The 21575-nt window shown below is 34.1% G+C and overlaps 1 protein-coding gene across 7 annotated transcripts in view; it reads right to left on the reverse strand.

The window, feature by feature from the left end:
* The window catches only part of Akap9 (A-kinase anchoring protein 9), a 207436-nt gene that overhangs the window by 90802 nt on the left and 95059 nt on the right, over window positions 1–21575 (reverse strand). For all 7 annotated transcript variants that reach the window (XM_023706541.1, XM_023706537.1, XM_023706536.1 and 4 more), the window contains 7 exons: window positions 18916–19012; window positions 17376–17468; window positions 7760–8116; window positions 5027–5251; window positions 3624–3764; window positions 3066–3169; window positions 260–465 (listed from right to left, as the gene is read on the reverse strand). In XM_023706541.1, the coding sequence (XP_023562309.1) occupies window positions 260–465; window positions 3066–3169; window positions 3624–3764; window positions 5027–5251; window positions 7760–8116; window positions 17376–17468; window positions 18916–19012 (1223 nt within the window). The remainder of the gene's footprint in view (window positions 1–259; window positions 466–3065; window positions 3170–3623; window positions 3765–5026; window positions 5252–7759; window positions 8117–17375; window positions 17469–18915; window positions 19013–21575) is intronic.

Genomic DNA, 21575 nt, shown 5'->3' on the forward strand with positions numbered 1-21575 from the left:
TTGTTTCTCAATAAAATTATGAAAAAAAAAAAGAATAAGGTCCCATGTTTCTGCATCCAACAAAAATTTTCTCCTCATGGATTGCTTGATTTCTTCTCTAATAAAGAGTAAAAAATTAGGGCTGTGGAAATAGCTCAGTGGTCTAAGTGAGATAAATAAACCTTTCCTTCCTTATTTCTGGGTGTCAGGTATTTGTCCCAACCTTGAAAGAAGAGTAACTGAGACAGACGACTATGCAAATATCATATGAAACTAATACCTCTTGTGTGTTCCTCTTGGACGCATGACTTTAAAGATATGTCTGCTTCTGACTTCCAAACCAGGTTGCTAGCTGACTGGCCTTTATATGATCTATCTAGAATCCCAAGGACATGGCGGCCGATTGTTTCTTCAACAGCTGCTGTTGTCTTGACAACTTCTAAAAGGATCTTCAAGAGTCTATTATTAGCTTTCTGGAGTGCATATCTGTATAGACAAAGAATTATTAAAATGTTGGATCTTTAAAAGTACACAAATCATTACTATCCCACAAAAATACACAATTACTACATGTGACAGGAAAAATATGTATTATTAAAACACTATGCAATAGCACCTATAATGAAGCATTTTTATTTCTGATTTATTTTGAAGTTATATTACAAAATGTTTTCATCTAAAAATTTTAATCAAGAATAATTGTAACATTAAAGAAAATGTTTTATTGACCTTTTAAAAATGTTTCACTGATATTATTGTTATCTTGAAACAAATCAAATAATTGAAGTTACAAATTAGTAACTAAGGCAATGGCTCCATAGATTAGGGATTAGAGCACTGGTCTTGTATAAATCAGAAGAAAATTTTAATGAGACAAAACTTAAGTTCAGAAAGGATAATATCCAAACATAGTTATTAAGCTTGTACTCCTACTCATGTCTCTTTATTTTTGTTTTTATGAGACAGGATACCACTATGCAGTTCAGGCTGGCCCTGAGCTCACTTTGCAGCCCATGCTGGTCTCAAACTCACAATGATCCTGCTGCCTCAGCCTCCCAAGTGCTGGGATTACAGGCATGTGCCACCATGCCTGGCTCAATTATCTATGCATACATCTTACATTTCATCTTTCTGTATGCCAAATAACATTTTAAAATACCACTAAAAACATAATGAGGGTAAAAACTATTTAAATTAGAAATAGTAACAAAGGTCTGTTTTAAAAAAAATCTATAGTGAAATTTTAGTCTACCAACATCAAGGGCAATATTAAAGGCTGTTTTTATTATGTTGTCTACTTTAGACAAAAACAGCTTTAGTTACACATGCAACACTCAATGAGCCAAAAGAAAAAAAAATCTATTTTCACCTAAGTGCTAATGACTGTCTCTTTTTAAAAAGATAAGTAATATACATATTTTGAAAAATTAGAAAATATTAACTATCCTTTAAAATATTTGGTACTTAAGAGATAAATGATATTAACATTAAAACATCTACATACCTAGACATTTTCCCTTCTAAATAAGTAAATTTTTAAAATAAAAATGTGATCGTACTGGAAAAGTGTTAATTTTTTTCTTTTTAGCTTAAGACAAATATTTTACCGTGTCAAGAAATTTACTTCTGTAAATGGTAATTCAAAAGATTACCTGATTAATTGACTAAATAACTGAACAACTCACTTATCCTAACAGCTTACCTCAGTGGAATTACTATAGTAGCAAATTTTATATTTAACTCACATAGACATAATAGAGACACTGTGATATGCACAGAAAAGATCTTTGGGCTTACGAGTTTTTGTTCTCAATAACATTTCACAATTTCACACTATAGGAGACTATCTAAAGTAGGTTAAAGGATATCTGTTTCATAGGCACATGGCACATCTATTTTAAGACAAGGTAATAAATAGAGTGTTAGTATTTGGAATGTAAAAGAGACAGTTCTATTTTTGTGCCTAGATCAAGTTCTCTGTTTACGTAAGTACACTCAAAACTCAATATAATTTAGTAAGAAGGTTTTATACCCTTAACTATTACTAAGACTTTAATCAAGCCCCAAATACTGGGAGGAGGGTAATGTGAAAATATTTCTATTTAAATGATTAAAGTTAATAATATGATGGCAAAAAAGCATTCACTATAAAATTCCTATAAATATAATTTGTAAAATATACAAATTAGTGATAGATAATATAAAATAAACATAGTGTTTATTTTATATTGGCATGGTAACTCTAATTTTCATACACTGTCTTTCTTGTTTGAGTTCCATACTGACTGCGTTCCATACTGATGATCCAATGGGGAAGCCAAAATCTTAGGGGCCAAATTCCTCCATGCAAGCTGAGGAAGGAGGTTAGGAGGACACAAAAGGGTTGACAGTACAGAAATTGGAGAAGGAGGAAATTAAGTTAGTAGGTATTAGTTTTAATTTAAAGAAATTATTTTATTTGAACAAAATAAATTTTAAAACACTGTGCTTAAATGCCTTAATATTAATGGGGATAGCTATTATTATACAGCATAGTATTTACATTTTTGTATTATCCTCTACAAAAATCTATGAATGGAAAAGTTTTGTTAAAAGTGGGTGATTTATTTCTTCCTAAAACTGGAAGATGGATTTAAAATTCTCTATATTATATTGTAAATACATGAAAAAGTTTCACGTGAGTAGAAATAGTTCCTTAAAAATCAAAAGGACAACTTGCTTATTCTGAATGCTATATAGTGGAGAAGAGATGAAATCAAGCTTATAACTAGAACTTAATTTTAAGATACAAAATGATATTAAGAGTATAAGTAAATCAAGAAAGATCTGATACCTAATAACACCTAAACATTTAGAGTGAAGTGATCAATGCCTAATCAAAAATTATATACAAAAAAATCATACTAATGAATGATGAAAAGCTGATATATCCCTTTACATACTATACATATATGGGTATGTTTCATACAAATGGTATGATGATATTTTAAAACAAAGTAAATATGTACAAGATAAAAATAAGGAAAGATAGTTTACTACTTAGAAACAATTTCAATTGCACTATAAAAAGTGCACATTTTACATACCTCTCACTGGACAGAATATCAGGAGGCACATCTTCAGGTTTTTTGTCCAATTCCTTTTCTTTAAACATCTGTTCCTCAACTTTCATTTGGTTTTCATTCCCATTCTGTTTCAATTTGTGTAGAGGCAGAGAGGATAAAACAGAAAGGAAACCTGTCATCTTGGAAAGAGCATGTCATTCTTCATTTGGTACAAGGTGAAATAGAACCTCTATGCACACAGCATATACTGCTTGAAATAATATTTAACTATTTTATTAGGAGATTAGCATTATCAAAATGAGATAAAACATTCCAATGCACAGATGGAATTTTAATGGGTTCAAACCAATACATGCTTTATAGTGTGACAAGTGTATTCCTTGGTGAAACAACAGTTGCTACTATAACCATGCCAGATTTGAATTACCTTAAATGGTATTTTGGCCCTACCTGCCTTACATGTATGCAACCACAAATATGTCAAGCTAAGCTACAAAAGCACATGTTACACCACAAAGACAAACAAAGCCTACTGCATTGCTGATCCATTGCTCCTAAGTGGGCCGAAGTCCATACTACCTCTGTTTGCGTACTGCTGTTGCGCAGCTCACAACACAGCTTCTCTCTTCCAGCTAGAGACAGCTGCTTTAGTGCTTCCAGCTCCTCTAAAAGCAACCTCTCTCTCTCTGAAACCAGGTTTTCATTATCTATTGAGGATCTCTAAATAAGAAAAAAGGTCATGAGAGAATATTGTTTGCGATAGAGGAAAAGAGTAGAAACATTAAGCAGATTTCTTTTAACCCCTTGAGACCAAAAGATCTAGGTTCTACTTAAGATTTGAATTCCATTTTAAGGGGTTAAAAGGCATACACAAAGTTCAATGCAAAATTTAAAACTTAAAAAAATGATTGTAGCTTTATTTTGTTTATTAAGACAGGGTGTTGTATGTAGTTCAGGCTACTCTGAACACACTATATAGCCCAAGCTGGCCTTGAACTTAATAAGTAGCCCAAGCTGGCCTCAAAATTGTGGCAATCCCCCTGCCTCAGCCTCTGGGACTGGAATTATAAGTATGTGCCACAATAGAAGGCCTAAAGAAAAGAAAATTCAAGCTTAAATATTCAGGAATTTGTACAGTTCAACTAATAGTTTTATGTCAATTTTGCATTGAAAATTCAGAAGTCTGAATTCATAAAATACAATGAAGAAAAGCAAAAAATGTTTTTTTTCCAAATATTATATTTTAATCTTAAATCCCAATATTTTTAGTATTTTATATTTAAGTATGTATTGAGTTCTTCATTTTTTAACATTTTAGTTTTCAAAATTAAATCTAATAAATTTGTTTTCTTAAGAATTCTTATGTATTTGCTTTTCTGCAATGACTTTTGTAAGTATATTTTATACAGCAATTGACAAGAATCCAGCTCCCAAGTATCACAGAATATAATTTAAATTTAGTCAAGAAAGTGATAAGAATGTTATATAAAATTTGCATTTCTCAAATCAACAAGTTTCCCTAGAAAAAGTTCCAGAAATACAGTACTTCAGATTTACATTCATGATTGAAAAGATGGATTAAAGACAGATAAAGGTAAACCACAGAGACACTAACTAGGGGACTCACAGAATGATAAATGAACATGGGAAAATTAATGATGGTAACTACTCAAGCAACTCAGCACAGAGTATTTCCCAAACTGTTGAAGTACTTTTCCTATGTAAGGTCCACAGAATGATTAAGTTAAAACAAACAAACAAAAACTAGCCATGAAGTCACTTTTCCAGTGCCTGAAAGACAATGCACACCACACTGTGCCTAACCAAATCTAAAGCTGGTGTGCTAATAGAGTTTACTCTTTATGTTAAATATTTGTACTACATTCAGATCTTGACAAAAAAAACCTCTGCCTTTAAAAAGAAAGCTGCATAAACAATACTGTTATTTTAATTGGAGCAAAAAGGGACTTGAGGTCCCATACCTGGGCTAACTTTCTATTAAGTCTCTTAATCTCTTCTTGCAGCTGCTCCTGGTCTTCTCGCTGTCTCTCCATCTGGCGCATGTGTGCCTGCCTCAACAGTTCTGTTGCTTGCTGATGTTCTTCATATTGTCGCACAAGTTCTTGCCTCATATCTTCCAACTGTTCTTCATTTAACATCAGCTGTCTAGAAGCATCAATGCTTGATACCATCATCTGATCATGGATCTTAAGTAGTTAAAAAAAAATTCACAGAGTTTAACACATTTTGTGGAAATTTGTCTGCACCAATTAATTAATTAATTAATTTATTTTTAGTGGAACTGGGGATTAAACTCAGGCCCTTGCACTTGCCAGGGAAGCACTTATTCTACTAAGCCACCTCCTCGGCCCTGCACTAATAATCTAAATAAATATGAAAACAAATGTTCTAACTCAGTGACGCACCTTGAAAATAAGCAACTCTTCGAAGGTATTCTTATTAATGTGTACTGACTACAGAGTAATGAGCTCTGCAGCGACACTTTCACAGATGTACATGATTTACCTTAAGTATATCCTCCCTGTTGCTTTCCTGTACAAGTCCCTCTCTCTTTCCTGAGCCCCTTTCTCTTAAGAGTCTCCAAACAACATGAACTGTTTTATCACCATCATGCTATTTTCCTTTTTTTTGGCAGAAGCAGGGGTTGAACTCAGGCCCTTGTACTTGCCAGGCAAGGGCTTATAATACTGAGCTATCTCCCCGGCCCTCCTACTGAGATAGCTCCTTGGCCCCCCCTATTTTCTAAAAGAAGGAAAATAGCTATTTATTAGTTTAGTTTAAATCTACTTCTGAAGAAAAAAATAAAGGTGCTCAAAATTCCTACTTTTTTTTTTTTTTTGTATTTTTTTATAGAAGGGTCCACAGGGCGTTCAGGGTCTCATTACTAGATCGGACTCGGACTTACAGTGATTCTCCTGTGTACAGCCTTCAAAGTGCTCAGATTACAGGCATGCGCCACCATGCCCAGTCTCAATCACTGTCTCAGGATGCGGGGGTGGGGGTAGGGGTGGCAGCACGGCAGGCCTGGGAATCAAACCCCTGGCCCCTGCATCCTACTTTTTCTTTTTCTGTTTTGGAAACTGAATTAGGAACTGAACTCAAGCGCCTGCACATGTTATACAAACACTGTACCACTTAGCTAGTCCCTAACCTTACTTGATTTTGACAAGGTCTTGTTAAGTTGCTCAGGGCTCCCTGAATTTGTGATCTACAGCTTGAATGTGTAAGATTACAGACTTGTACCATGAACACCCGTCTTCCTTTTCTTGTTGAAGCTGTAGCTCCATTATGCCTCTTGACATCTTATGATGGAAAAATAATATGAATATTCTTATCTTAAAATTAAATTAAGAAATTTTACTTAATTTATATTATGTAGTGGTTACCACAGTGGTATAGAGAACTCTTAGATAAAAAATTTCAGTAAGTTTTTATCAAATCTTTTATGTATCAGTTTTTCATAAGTTTGCTTCTCAATGGGTCTTACATGTTCTTCAAGCCCTGAAGAGACAAATAATTCTACATAATAGTTGCTGATAAATTAAAGGTTTTCATGAACCTCTTTAGTATGCACAAATTTTCTATTCCATAAAAAGTTGACAATTTTATTGGAATATGCTTCTGAATAAGACATGACCTATCATGAACACTAGTAACAAATCTGCATGCAGATCACTTAAAAAGACATTATTTTCTATTAAAGTCATGAAACAGTTGAGATGCTAGATCCTCCACTAATGAATAAACAAGAAAATCAATACACCAGGCATGATGGTGCACATCTATAATCCCAGCTACCTGGAAGACCAAAGAAGGACTCAAGTTCAATGTGAGCTTAGGCAACTCAAGAGGCCTTGTCTCAAAATTTAAAACAAATATGGGGATAGGGAAGCTCGGGTTGTATCTTAGTGTTACATTGCTGTCCCATATGTGCAAGACGCTCAGTTTAATTCCTGCTACAATCAATAAACAGAAATGGAGGGAGGGAGAGAAAGAGAAAGGGAGAGTCAGATAGTATTAGTACAGATATTTAAAAATTCCTTAGACTGTCTTCTTAAGGAGATGGCTATGGCAGGTATTTCCCTATATTCTTATATTTCCTAAGTAAATCTTTTCACAGATATTGCCAAACTATACACAATTATTCTTGAATTAGTTGAAACAAATTAGTGCAGATATAAGTTAAAATGACATTTTAACATGCTAAATGTCCCTAAGAAAAATATAAAACCAGATTTATTTAATACGAATATTGTATCAATTATATACTTCACAATTAATAAAACCACAATAATAATGTGAATCACAATCAAAATTAGACTTGGTACTTTCACAGTCTTTTAAGTATCACTGCTACTATTACTTCTATAATAAGTGGTTTTTTTTTTTTTTTTTAATTTGAAAGAGCGGGGGGCTGGTAAGATAGCTCAGTGGGCTAAAGCGCCTGCTTAGGCAACCTGTTCAATCCCTGGCACCACATGCTGCGCCAGCCCTGCCCCCAAGGTGGGCTGAGCAGGCCACAGAGTCAGGGCACAGTGGTGCATGCCTGTAGCCCCAGAGCTGGGGAGGTTGGATAAAAACAGGAGGATCATTATGGGTCTGAATTGTGTAGTGAGACCCTGTAACAACCAAATACATTAAAAAAAAAAAAACAAACAAACAAAAAACCAAACAATTTGAAAGAGCATACTTACAGAGTCTCTGACTATAAACGCTCCATCTTCAGGGAATATTTCTTCTGAAATAGTCAGTCCATGGTCCTGTAGCTCTAGCACGTCATCAAAATCATCACTGTTTGAAAATACAACTTTTTTTCTGTCTCCTCCTAAGTCTTCACTAAGTGGTTCAGACTCTTTCTTAAATTTTATATCCATTTCCTCAAAAGTCTGAGGACCAGCTTGACCCTGTGATAATTTTATTTCACTGAAATGCTCTTCTTCATTTTGACAGAGTGTGTGTGCTTGTTTTGATGATGCTGTGTTTTCTTTTCCACCAGATAGTCTAGATAGTTCTGTTTGTTGAGCAAATGCTACACTCATTGATACAATGACCTAAAAAAAAAAAAAAAAAAGGATTTTTTCTTTTTTTGAAATTTTACAAAAATTTTATTGCAAAGATAATACCTAGATTTTTCCATACACCATACAGTTTTTTTCATAATTAACATTTTACAAATGGTACATTTGTCACAATGTGTAGAAAATATTGACACATCATATTCTCTGCAAAAAAGGATTTGATTTATAAATATCAGTAGAAAATTTCAAAGCAAGTCACTACTCTAAATTGTACATATTACAAAAAAGCCTACCTTATGAAATCATATGATAAAGTGTTACAGAGAGTATCTCTGTTTTTCAATTAATTTTAATATTTTTATTTTAAAAGAATATAAAAGTTAAAAAAATTAGAAATGACACAAAATTTCCTTAAATAAAGTAACAGGAATTCAACAGTGGTTGCTGTATTGCATGATATTATCATTCAAATTAGTTACCAGATATAAACCTGCTAGACTGGCTAAAAAATAACAACAAAAAGTTCTAAGACATTGAAAAGAAAAAAAAAATTAAGCTTTTAAAAATTCTATTTTATTTATTTATTTATTGGATATAGGATCTTACTTTGCAGCTCAGACTTGTAGTGATTCTTTTTCTCAGCTCCTCAGCACTGGGATTATAGGCATGCACGCCTGGTGCATGCCTGGTGTTCTAGGGCCCCATGCCCGGCATGGCATGTGATACTGGGAATTGAATTTAGATCCCTGTACTAGCCAGGCAGGCTCTTAGACTGCTAAGCTATCTCCCCTGCCCCCAAAATTCTAAGCTTCAACTGTCCCTTGCAAAAGATCAGCAGAAATTGGCACTACAATTATCCAAGCTACCTGCATATATACATAAATCTTTCCCCCTTTTTTTCCTTTTCCTCATTCCAGTATTTCTTTCCTATACAACAAATTCTCTCCCTTTCACTGTATCTATTATACCTTTCAGATTTTTCAATGAATTTAATCTAAAAGTATTTATTTTACTGCCTGCCTTTTGAAATAAAAACATGTTTTTCCTGCCATAACTGTAATAAATGTTCTATATAAAAAAGTGAGAAAGTACAAACACTTTAATAAACTTTTACCTAACCCCATTTCCTTTTCTATACAGATATGAATAGACAATGATACACATTTTCTGATAAAAAAGTGATTATGCTATAGAAGTATAATTGGTTTTTATAGTTTTTCTATATTTAAACAGTTTTGACCCAAGATATACATCTTTATATACTTTCCGATGAGTTCAAAGACTCATGTTACGCAGATGCATTGTTAATTTACTCAGTCAACTCACTACTGTTGGGTAATTTATTTCATTCTATTATTTTAATTACCATGAAATCTATAGTTCTATCACTGCACATAACCTTTCTTATTTTCTTACAATAAATTCCAGTGGGACACTTAGTTTGTAAGACTGGTGAGTATGACTACACATTTCAATCTCATCTGCTTTCCCACTGCAGTTATCACGAATCTTGTTACTTTATTCCCTCCTAACACAGGTGCTACGAAATTCTAACAAACAACCTTGGCTCTGAGAACCAAATAAAGCAATGACTTTATTTAAAGTACCATCTTCATGGATAATTTGTAAAGGGTGAAGGCTAGATGGCAAAAGCTCAGAATAAAGCATGTTTGGGCATAGAAATCTTTGTGCCTACTGACTTTTCATCTCTCTCAGACTGTTCTCCTTGTCAATCCAATCACATAACCGAACTTTCAAAATTTCCTGAATGAACCTGATTTACCTATCTGAGGTCCTGATTCCACCTGGGCCCTGCTAATCTACTTCTTCCCTGACGCTATATCCTGCAGTTGGTGAGTAATGTCCTTCTTCAATAAAAATGGGGGTGGGGGAGGGACACAACAAGATAGTTACACCACTAGTTTCTTTTCACTGAAAAGAAAGGTCTGTGCTAATATGGCTTGGAAAATTTTTTATGTGCGTATCTTGTACTCTGATTAACTATTTTGAAGATAAAAATACTCAATGTATTAACTATTGTTATTTTATTGTTTTGTTATGAAATTTTATTTTGTTTTTCCATAAAGTTAAAAAAATATTGATAGCAAAACCAGTAGCAATCAATGATTAAGATCATTATATTATTTCATCATTATAAACTTCAAGGTAGGTATTATTATTATGCTAGTCTAATAGAGAAGGAAACTAAGGAGGACAGAGATTAAGTAATCTGACTTTAAATTTCCAAGCAAATAAACTGTGGAAGATGGGCTTTACAGTCCTGCAGTGTTAATTCACTTTCTAAAATAAAATAACTATACAATTATCCTCACATTTGAATGGGTCTACTGAGAAGTATAAGGCTCAACTGACAAAAGGAATATTTGTAGTATCAAGGCAAATGTTGAGAAAACTGCAATGTAACAAGATTAGAAGCTATGAAAAAGGTCCTTTACCTAATCAATGACAGAGCAGATTTGAATCGAACTATGTCTACTATAGACGTTAACCACCTAAACACTGTTACACTGCTTTTGTCCACAGTCTCATCTACCAAGCTGAACATCTTGAATGCTAGCTCAGACAGAAGTTTGGTAATAATGTCCTGTATACTCTCTTGGAATATATGCCGATTACAGTTAAATGTCTAACAAGAGGGATGAGAGAATTAGTTAACTAAATAATAGGACTCATGGTCCTTCTGGGCAACATAAAGGAGGCCTATGACAGCCTTTCTTTACTACTGATAAAATTAAAACCTCTGAACAAAATAAAAAAGAACCAGGTAACTTTGAAAAGTAAATAAAGGCAAATAGAATGCAGAGGAGAGTCAAGACTCAGAAGCGATCTACATGGGAAAGATGAAACAATTTATGAATTGAATTTATGCATGGAACTTGGCCTGAATCTAGTTGAATCTACTGATACAAATTTTGTTTTTTATTTTTATTTTTGGCAGAACGAAGGATTGAACTCAGACCCTTGCACTTGTCAGGGAAGCGCTTATTCTACTGAGCCATCTCACTGATACATTTTTAAAACTTTCATTCTCCAATGAGATCTATGATTTTGACACAACATATCACAACATTCAAAATATATTTCTAAGTTAGATAATGTAGAATTTATTTTTGTGTGTGTGAATTCACTATCAGCAGATCTGTTCCAAAATAATTGCTTAAGGAAGTTTTCCAGCCTGGAAGGAAACAACACTAAAGGAAACTTGACATTTAAACAACAGAATATACAATCTTTTCCAGTACACATGGAGGACCACACGTCCAAATAAAACTTTTTTTTTTTTTTTTTTTTTTTTTGCATACCAGGAATCAAACCTTGTGCTTACCAGGCAGGCACTTAAGCTGCTGAGGTGTATCCTGGCCCTCCAAATAAAACTTTTAAAATGAATTTAAAAGAAATGAAATCTGACATGGTATGCCCTTTCACCACAAAGAAATAATGTATTGATCAAATCAGTAGCAAGAAGCTATCTGAGTGCTGGCCTCACTCCTGGGGCGCACTGAGACAGCAATTGAGATTGGGCGTGGTGGTGCGTGCCTGTAATCCCAGCTCTTGGGAGGCTGTAAACAGGTGCATCACTATTAGTCCAATCTACTAGTGAGACCCTGAACACTCTGTGGACCCTTCCCAAAAAAAAAAAAAAAAAAAAGCAAAGCTATCTGAAAATTCCAAAGACATAAAAATCAACACATTTATTTAGGTAGCAGGAATTGAACTCAGGCCCCTGCATTTGCCAGGCAGGCATAGTACCGCTGAGCTATATCCCCAGCACATCGCATATTTAAATAGTCCATGTATGAATCAAGGAGAAAGTCACAAAGTATACTAATGTAATATATTTGGATTGAATGATAATTAGAATGCAGCATTAGCATTGTATATAGGGTAATTTATAGCTTTAAACACATACGTCAGAAATATCTTTTAGAAAAACAGAAAAGGAGTAATTAAATCCAAAGAAAACAGAAACAAGAAAATAAAAATAGCAATCAATGAAAATAAAAATTAAAACAATAAAAACAACAATGAAACCAAATGTCGTGTAAATGAAAATATCAATATACACAATAAACTTCTAGTCAAACTAACAAAAAGGGAAATTAGGAATAGTACTATATATACTATTGATATAAAATGACAAAAGATTACTACAAATAACTCTAATTACAGAAATTCAACAGCTTTGATTAAAAGGATGAAAAGAAATATATAACCTGAATAAAATTAAGTCAGCCAAAGAAACTGCACATAAAGGTTTTTAAAAATTCCAGCAAAGATGAATCTAGGCCCAGGTGACGCACTGGAAAATTCTACAAAATACTTAAGGATGACATGTGAATTCTACACAAATTCTTCCAGGAAGTAGGAAAGGAGCTAATATATATTTTAAAGATATTTTGAGGGCAGCATTATTTGTGGTGTTAGATCCAAACAAAAACATTATAAGAAAATTAAAAATATAGGTAAAATTCTTCATGAACACAGATGTACATATTCTTGACAAAATATTACTAAACAGAATACAGCAACATACAAGCAACAGGGTTGTCTCCAAAGTGAAACTTTTGGGAGTGATTCAAATATGTCAAATACATCAAATATGTCATATTGTTTCACAACCACTAATGTTCATTAAAACACACCAAAATCTGGACTTATAACTGATGAATTTATTATGTAAATTATGCCCCAACAGATATGAGAAACAACAAAAGCCTGACCTTATGGATAGGTTACAGAAGAAGCTACTGAAGTTTTGAAAAACTTCATACAAAGATCACTTTCTCTTGTTTACATTTAAATTAGAAAGGAGTGACAAAAATAACTTTAGGAATTCTATAATTTGGAAACTACAAAACCAGACTCAAACCACCTTATTTTCTTTTCTCTTCACTGTATTAACAATGTTCCACCTATGCCTACAATTAACTGTTGCCCTATCTATTCTTTGTCTTTGATCCTGAACCTAACTGAGGAAGAAAAAAATCTAATGAAGCAAACTTTAAATTCATACCAATATCCTTGCAATGCACACCCTCAGTAATACTGATTATTCAATTTCCAATTCTCTCATATTCTCCATCCCACTACTTCCCTTTTCTTTCCATTCTCTGATGTTAATCTTTCCTTTTTTTTTGTATTTTAGGGAAGGGTCTACAGAGTGTTTTTATTAGTACTTGTTTGCAATACATGTAGTTTACAGTCATCTTGTAGTATATAACGTGGTTATTTTTTTAACCACATTTACTAGATCGGACTAGAAGCAATCAGCCTGTTTATAGCCTCCCAACAGCAGGCGTGCACCACGATGCCTAGGTGGATTACAGGGATTACAGGAGCATGCCACCACCCCTGGTCTCAATTGCCAATTTAGCAAGCCCCAGGTGCAGGGCTGGCACGACAGGCCCAGGGATCAAACCCCCCTGCGCCTGCTTGCAGGAGCTTTAATCTGCTGAGCTATTTGGCTGGTCCTTTGTGTCGTTATTTTTTTGTAAGAAAAGAAACAATTAGAAAAGAATTTTCACAGGCTCTAAATATGGCATTTGATAACATGCCTGAATAACAAATCAAATCTTTTCTTCCTTCAAATACAAATACCACAATACAGAAAGGACCCTAGGAGACAAGGAGGTAGATCTCTTGCAAGCAGAAAGGGATCTTGGAGACAGAGGGTGAGAAGAGGGGGTTGGGGGATGGGAAGGAGAAAGAAGTAGAATAAAGATGTGCTATGTACAAGGAACCTAACAGTCTTAAGAATGGAAACATTTTATTTCAACAACATGAGATAAAATAAATATATCAACAAAAAGGAAAATGGGAAAAGCACAATTAAAGGAGGAATAGAAGTGAGAGGGAAGGGGATTTAAAAAATAACCACATTATATACTACAAGGTGACTGTAAACTGCATGTACTGCAAACAAGTACTAATAAAAACACAAATCCCAAGTATTTTATGCCTTCTTCCATTACTGATTAAACTGTCATGCTCCCATATAATGGTGACACCCCATATAACAAATCTGCTCACTCATTCAAGGACCCTGCTCCACAACTGCTACTCTCTCTTCTGAATCAGCTATTTTCCTTTCCTTGCTCACCAATTATTTCTATTCTATCTTAAAACCAAAACAGCAACAATGAAAATCCACCATTTAGCACTCTACATGACCTTTTGTTACCATTATATTTTTCTGAGATCTTTTTGAGTAAAAGCTAGATGACCTCATTCCTCCCCTTCACACTCACACTCAAAACTAGAGTCCATCTCCACAATACCATCAAATACGTCCTGTAAGTCATAATTTCACATTATAAAAATCAAATGGCTAATTTGCAGCTACAATTCTTCATCAGAAACATCTAACATAACTTAATACATTCTCTTCCTAAGATACTTATTTTAAACTACTATAATGCAATTCTTTTGTTCCTTCCGTATCTACTGTACTAGTAGCTCCTGGTCCACCTCCTTTGCACTTTCTTACTTCTCTGATCTCTAAGCAGTGGGATATTTTTTCCTAGTCCTCACGCTTTTTAAAAATCTATACTCACTCTGTAAGTGTGTAGTTTTCAAAAAAAAATTTTTTTTGCAACAAATGGTTAACATATACACATAAAAACAACAAAAAATACATTTTATATATTATGACCCAAAGCATACATAATGTACTTCTGTATATAGTTACGCAATGGAACCCTCACTGCTAATACTAAAATCTTAGTCTCAACACACTAAATTGATTTCATGACCTAAAAATGGTTTGAAAGGCCAGCCAAATAGCTCAGTGGATTAAAGCTCCTGCCTAGGCCGATGCAGGGGCTGGGGGTTTTGATCCCAGGGCCTGCCGAGCCAGCCCCGCCCCCAGGGCTTGCTGAGACTGGCAACTGAGACTGGGTATGGTGGTGCATGCCTGTAATCCCAGCTCTTGTGAGACTGTAAACAGGCGGATCACTATGAGTCCAATCTAGTAGTGAGACTCTGAACAACCTGTAGACCCTTCCCTAAAATACAAATAAATAAATGAACAAACAGCCTGTCTCCCTGCCCAAGGTGGTGGTGTGCACCTGTGCTGCCAGGAGGCTGAGGCAGGAGGATCACAGAGAGTTAAAGGCCAGCCTGGACTAAGCAATGAGACATTGCCTCAAAAAAAAAAAAAAAAAAAAAAAAAGTTTAAAAAAAACTGAAAGTTTGAAAAAATTGCTTGCTATACTAACTCGCACAATTAAATTTTCTAGTTTTTCCCTGTTTCTTAAACGCTAGATTTACATATACAACCACATCAACATTTACACCATCTCTGGAGTTAATGAGTCAAAGCTGATGTCTAAACTTTCCCATTCCTCTGCAAGAAAACCCCCGAACTCCTTTGCAGTCTCTTATATCCTATTAAAGAATTTTCTATAAATAACAACTCCACTTTTTCAAATCAAATATCCTAAATTAATGTTCACTCTTGAAGTGTGATTCCTAACCCTCTTTTCCTGTATTTCTGCTTCCTGCATCCAGTTAGATCTGCAAAGCAGATAAATTTGTACAAGGATCTCACAAATTTGTAGGAACAGGTCCATAGATTAGGGGACAGCAGAACTGAATCAAACTCAACTCAGAACTGAGTTAGCAGCTAGGCAAGAAGCCCTCACAAACTGTATAGCCAGATTTCCTAGTTACCTCTTGGAGTGACCTGATAAACAGAGTATGTGGTGACTTTTTCCTTTATTTTTACATTTCCAATTACTTAGTCTTCATTCTGATATCCAGAATTTACTCCATCCTTTCTTTCAGATTTCCCTCTAATGTCATTCATTCATTCATTCATTCATTCATTCATTCATTCAGAGATAAGGTCTTATTATATAGTTATGGCTTGCCTTGAACTATGTAGCCCAAGATGGCCTCAAATTTGCAATGATTCTCCTGCCTCTGCCTCCAGAAAGCTAAATTACAAGTGTGTGCCACCATACCTGTCTATCCTAACACTACTTAAAAGTGAGGTCTTCAACACCCTATGTAAAACCAGTCTCATTCTCCATGGATTTTCTTAGTCTTATTCCCAGGTTCTTGTTGCTTTGTAGTAGTTATTGCTATGTGTGTCTAGAAGTCTAACTCTACCAATTAAAATGTAAGATCTGTAGGAGCAATGGTCTCATTTTTTCCCCATGCTGTACTCTCCTCAGAATACTGTCAAAAAAGTCTAAATAAATTTGTATTTTCAGTAGTATGTACCCAAATCACAGGAGAAAGCTACAGCGATCTATACTGGGAATCATCATCTCTACTGGGCTTTTTCTACAATGTCTGAGCTTTCAGCAAAATCTTTTCTCAATCTTTTTCCAACATCATACCTCAGGTGTAAGTTGTAGCATAATCTATCAGTGCACATCAACATTTGTATTACTCTTGGACTGAGACGGGCCAACAATGTTATCTTTCAGGCCATAGCACAGTACTCTGACTGCCTTAAGAATAATTTTCACCGGCCTACACTTCAGAGGTGAGGTTGTTGGGAAGAAGTGGGAAAGTGTGGGTGTGTCTTAGGAGATACAACATAGATACAGATATGTAAATTACCTACCTACCTACCTCTCCTTTCTCATTCCTTGACCTGCTCTGCTTTCCCCCTGCCATGCCATGAATTAGTACTCTTCTGCTGTGCTACTCTGCTAAGCTGCCCTGTCTTGGAGCCAATCAACTATGGACTAAAATAGCTACAAACTGCGAGCCAAAACGAATTTTCCTTACTTCAAGTGTGGGTTTTGGTTACTGTGTTTTAGCAATGAGAAAGAAATGAAAATACTTTTAAGAGTAACTCTGGCATAACAGCTGAGAACAGAGTGATAAAGTAAAAATCTATGATAACAGAATGCCTCCACTTAGCCAGGAGCTGTTGGTCAGTGATACTGCTCCCTTACGATCTGTAGGCATTATTTACTATCACAGTAACTCTTCCAGACAAGCCAGGCAAAGGTAGTACATATAGGAGCAATCACTTTGTTCTCCTATCTTGCCCTCATTTACTTACGATGTAACAACTTTATAGACTTGTGGATTTCTAATTAATTACTGTATCCAGAAAATAATGTTCTTCTCCAAGAAAAATAGGCAAAATTTTCCATTTAATGCAATCATAGTTGATGTCATCTGACAACTTAGTGAAGAAATACATATGAAACTCATAAAAACAAAATATATACCATCAGTACAATCTATGTTTTTTGAAATCTCAATGAGAATAAACCAAGGTAATCTTTCTGAAAAAACATAAACTTACCTTAGCTACTTCTTCTTCTAATTGTTCTTGGTACTGTTTTTCTAGCAACTTAACCATATTTGCTTCTTGTTTCACTCCAAATACACCAGAAAACTAAATTAAAAGGTAAGCAAAATATATATTTATTTACACTAATCATATACTAGTTGTTTTTAAGGTCTAGTCTCAAAATATTTTCACAGCATCACTATTTCTTAGAAAGCCAATGGATATTCTCAGCAAAACATAAATTTTTGTTCTCCTTTAACTAAAAGTGTAATTTTTATTTTTAAAAAATTATTTAGTATAGGGTCTACAGGTTCCTACTACGTAGATTAGACCTGTAGTAATTCTCCTATGTTCAGTCTCCCAAACGCTGGATTACAGGTGTACGGCTCAATCACCATCTCAGCAGGGATCGAACCCTGGTCCCTGTGTCTGCCTAAGCAGGCGCTTTAATCCACTCAGCCATCTGGCCAGCCCAAAAGTGTAATTCCATTGAATTAACAATTATACTTAGCCAACAATCATAGTTCCTAAACACTTATTTTTTTGGCAGAACCAGGGATTGAACTCAGGCCCTTGCGCTTGCCAGGGAAGTGCTTATTCTACTGAGGCCTCTCCCCAGCCCCAAAACACTTACACTTACTATGATGAATGCAGAAATACAGTACAGTAAGTCAGACATATGTGAATATAATTAATGACATATATATGTATATTTCATATGAAATAAAATATTCAATAGTGGCTGTTTGTTCATGATAATATAAGTAAACTTCCCTGGCACATTTTAACAGGATCCAATTTTCCATAAATACTAATTTTTTTCATCAATATAAAAAGTAACCTGAAAATGTAAACATATTTTCAGCATGAGAGTACTTGTTTGGTTATCAATCATCTCAGTTTCACCTAGACTCTTTGTAAAGGAAGAGCGGAGCAGAATCAAGAACCTGGCTAACAGCTCTCTCTAATATTCAGAATGAAGACTGGTAATAAGCAATTATCTTTATTTTCTCTAGGAGATCAGAGCTAAAAACCTACTACATGAAAATGAAGATGAAAGTTGTGCAGTTGGAGGTTTGAGAAGTTTTCAGAATTAGGGGTAATACAGTATTGAAGAGAGGCAGAGAGTGGTTTAGCTAGGCAACATGTGCTGGAAAAGGGGAACATTTTTATAGCACAGGTGTCTTAAGAACAAGGTTTCACCCACTATCTCAGCCTTAGCACTGTGGATTTTGGGAATTCCTGAGTTATTCTAAAGATGGCAAGGTCCCATTTTCCATGATGAGAAGACACAACTTAGTTAGGGCACTGAAGTTGATTTTTTTATACAGTTTACAAATAAATAGTTACAAAAGTAAGAAAAAATTTAAACTCTAAAATACTTAGGGGGAATTTTAATTTTCATTTGTTTCCTATGCTAAGAAAATAGTTTCTTTAGTCTAGGTCTTTTACATAATACATCTGGAAAATATTTGTGGGTAAACCACAGACATAAAAATGAAAGAAAAAGTCACTGTAATTAATAATTTAAAATAAAAATTAAAAAGGATACCTCCATTGCACCATCAATATTCTCTTGTTGACAACTTCCAGCATATACTGTTTTCTGTTCATCAGATTCTTTTATTGTCACTGAATCAATGGAGGAGCTAAATATTAAAAAAAAGATGAAATTAAAGTTTTGTGAATGTTTTGCTATTATTCTAAAGTTTATACTATGCATAAAATGTATTTGAGGGCAAAAGAGACAAAAATGACAGGCCAAGGTTTAGAGATACTGTAACAATTTATATTTTTGCCAAATTTTTCCACTAAAAGTAACACAAACAAATGATATACAATTTTAACATATCACCAAATGAATTTATTACATTTATAAAGGCTACTATAAATGTACAATATAGAGCTATGATAGGGACTGGTATTTTTAAAAGGTATCTTAGATATGTTGAGGCAAAAAATCATCATCTCACTTTTACTAAAACTTGTTCTTACACATATATGTAGATACCACAGAAAAGTCTGAAGAAAACACAAAAAATAACAATGATTATCTTTAGTCAAACTGACATGCAGTGACATGTCTTATTTTAAGCAATTACTTCTACACTTCGTTTTTTTTACTCTATTCATATGTATATTTTGGTATTTATGTCTGTATTCTACAATCATTCACTACTTTGTAAAAACGTTTCTCTTAAAATGCTTTTCTACCAGGTGTGGTGGTGCACGCTTGTAATCCTGACTAATCAGGAGACACAGGCAGGGAGATTTCAAGTTTGAGATAAACTTGGGCAAATTATTAAGACTCCAATTTAAAATAAAAAGGGCTCAGGATGCGTAGTTATCAGTAAAGCACTTGCCTACCATGTGCGATGCCCTGGGTTAAATACCTACGCATAAGGTAACAAATACATACATTTGTGGGTTTCTAATTAATTTAAAAACACCCAAAAGGGTTAACTTGGGTGACAAAAATGAGGTAACAGGAAGAAAAATAAAAGGAAAAAATGTGTAATTTTCACTTTTGGCAAATACAATTCTTCATTACCATTTTCATGCTGCCTTTATTATATCCTCCTCTTGCTTACATACCCTACTTTCTCCCATTGTTTTCGGCCTTTCCTTTTCTTTCTTTCCCCCAAAATTGACTACATACAAGCTATATAATTTTACTGCATATAATTAACCTCTATTGATGTTCACTTAATTGTTCACAAATATTCACTATGAAAAACAATGCTATTAGATTCTTACAAGTACATTTTTACATCTTTCTATTGATACTTTTTATATGACAAAATCTTATCACCTGTTAAGCTGTTCGAAATTTGAGTGTAATAGCATACTTTAAATTATTTCACTTTCCTAGCAATTAAATTATTTCTTACAACTTCAATAATGTACGTGAACAATCTTAAAATTCTGCAAGAGTGTTTTGATTTCTGTGGATAAATTTTCTTACAAATGCTGTTTCTGTTTCTCTCCTGCTATGAGATGTATATTCTTGTTTCCTCTTCCATCTCATATTTCTAAAACCTTCTCTGCCCTATCTTGGGTCTGTTAACTTTCTCTCCATTTTCCTGTTTTTCTCACTGTACCTTACATAATTCTGATCCTTGACTTAGTTTGTTAGTTCTTACTTTTTTTTTTTTTTATTTTTTTAATTTTATTTATTTATTTATTTGAGAGAGAGAGAGAGAGAGAGAGAGAGAGAGAGAGAGAGAGAGAGAGAGAGAGAGAGAGAGAGAGAGAGGCCAGCTCAGCCCACCAGGGGGCGGGCTGGCTGGCATGTGGTGCTGGGGGATTGAACCGCGGTCCCTGATGCTTTTTGCTAAACTTGTTCTAAGTAGGTGCTTTAGACCACTGAGCCATCTCTCCAGCCCAGTTCTTACTTTTATAGATAATAAAAAGATTTTGATTATCCAGTCAATTGACCCAAGTGCAAAAAATACTACTTAGTTCACAACAACTTGATTCTTTGAACTAATAAGTGTTTACTAATAAATAAGCTCATTATTTTTGAAAAAGAAAAACAAAAACAAAAAAAGAACAGTGAATTCACTACTTCTTTCCTACAAAAAAGCTACTACCTACTTTCCTGTCTGATTTCACTACATATATTATTTTATAATCATTCACCATATTCCTTAGGCCCAAATAACAAAAGATTTTTTATTATTTTCCCCTATGCATGGACCTGAATATTTTTCCCAGCAGAAGTTCTGGTATTTACCTTTGTATCCATTTCCCTGGTACCACTCTAGTAGGCAGCATTACAGAAATGTAAAGCAAAAAGGCTACACAGATCTGGGTGTAAACCCTATCACTTTAGTTGTATGACTCAGTTACAATCTAAAACTATTTCCTTTTAAAAATTATTTGTGAATAATTATGTCAATCATTACATTGAAACAGAAGGTTATTTTACATATGTCTTTTTCTCCTTCCACAACAGTTAGCCAAGGCTCTTCCCTGGTGCTCATTCAATCTTCATAATGTTAATAATAATTATTATCCAAAAGATTGGCAATTGTCATATACTCAGTAAAAATGAAATCCACAGTGAAATACAGATTCATCTAAAATGAAAACCTATGGTCTTTCCAATTCCATATAGTATATTTCTAAGATGAAGTTTTCAAGTGATTATATAATACATGTCTCAATTATTTTTATTAAACAATTTCAAGTTTGCATATAAAGAACTGG

The sequence above is a fragment of the Octodon degus genome, unplaced genomic scaffold (assembly GCF_000260255.1).
Source record: "Octodon degus isolate 3935 unplaced genomic scaffold, OctDeg1.0 scaffold00262, whole genome shotgun sequence".
NCBI lineage: Eukaryota > Metazoa > Chordata > Mammalia > Rodentia > Octodontidae > Octodon > Octodon degus.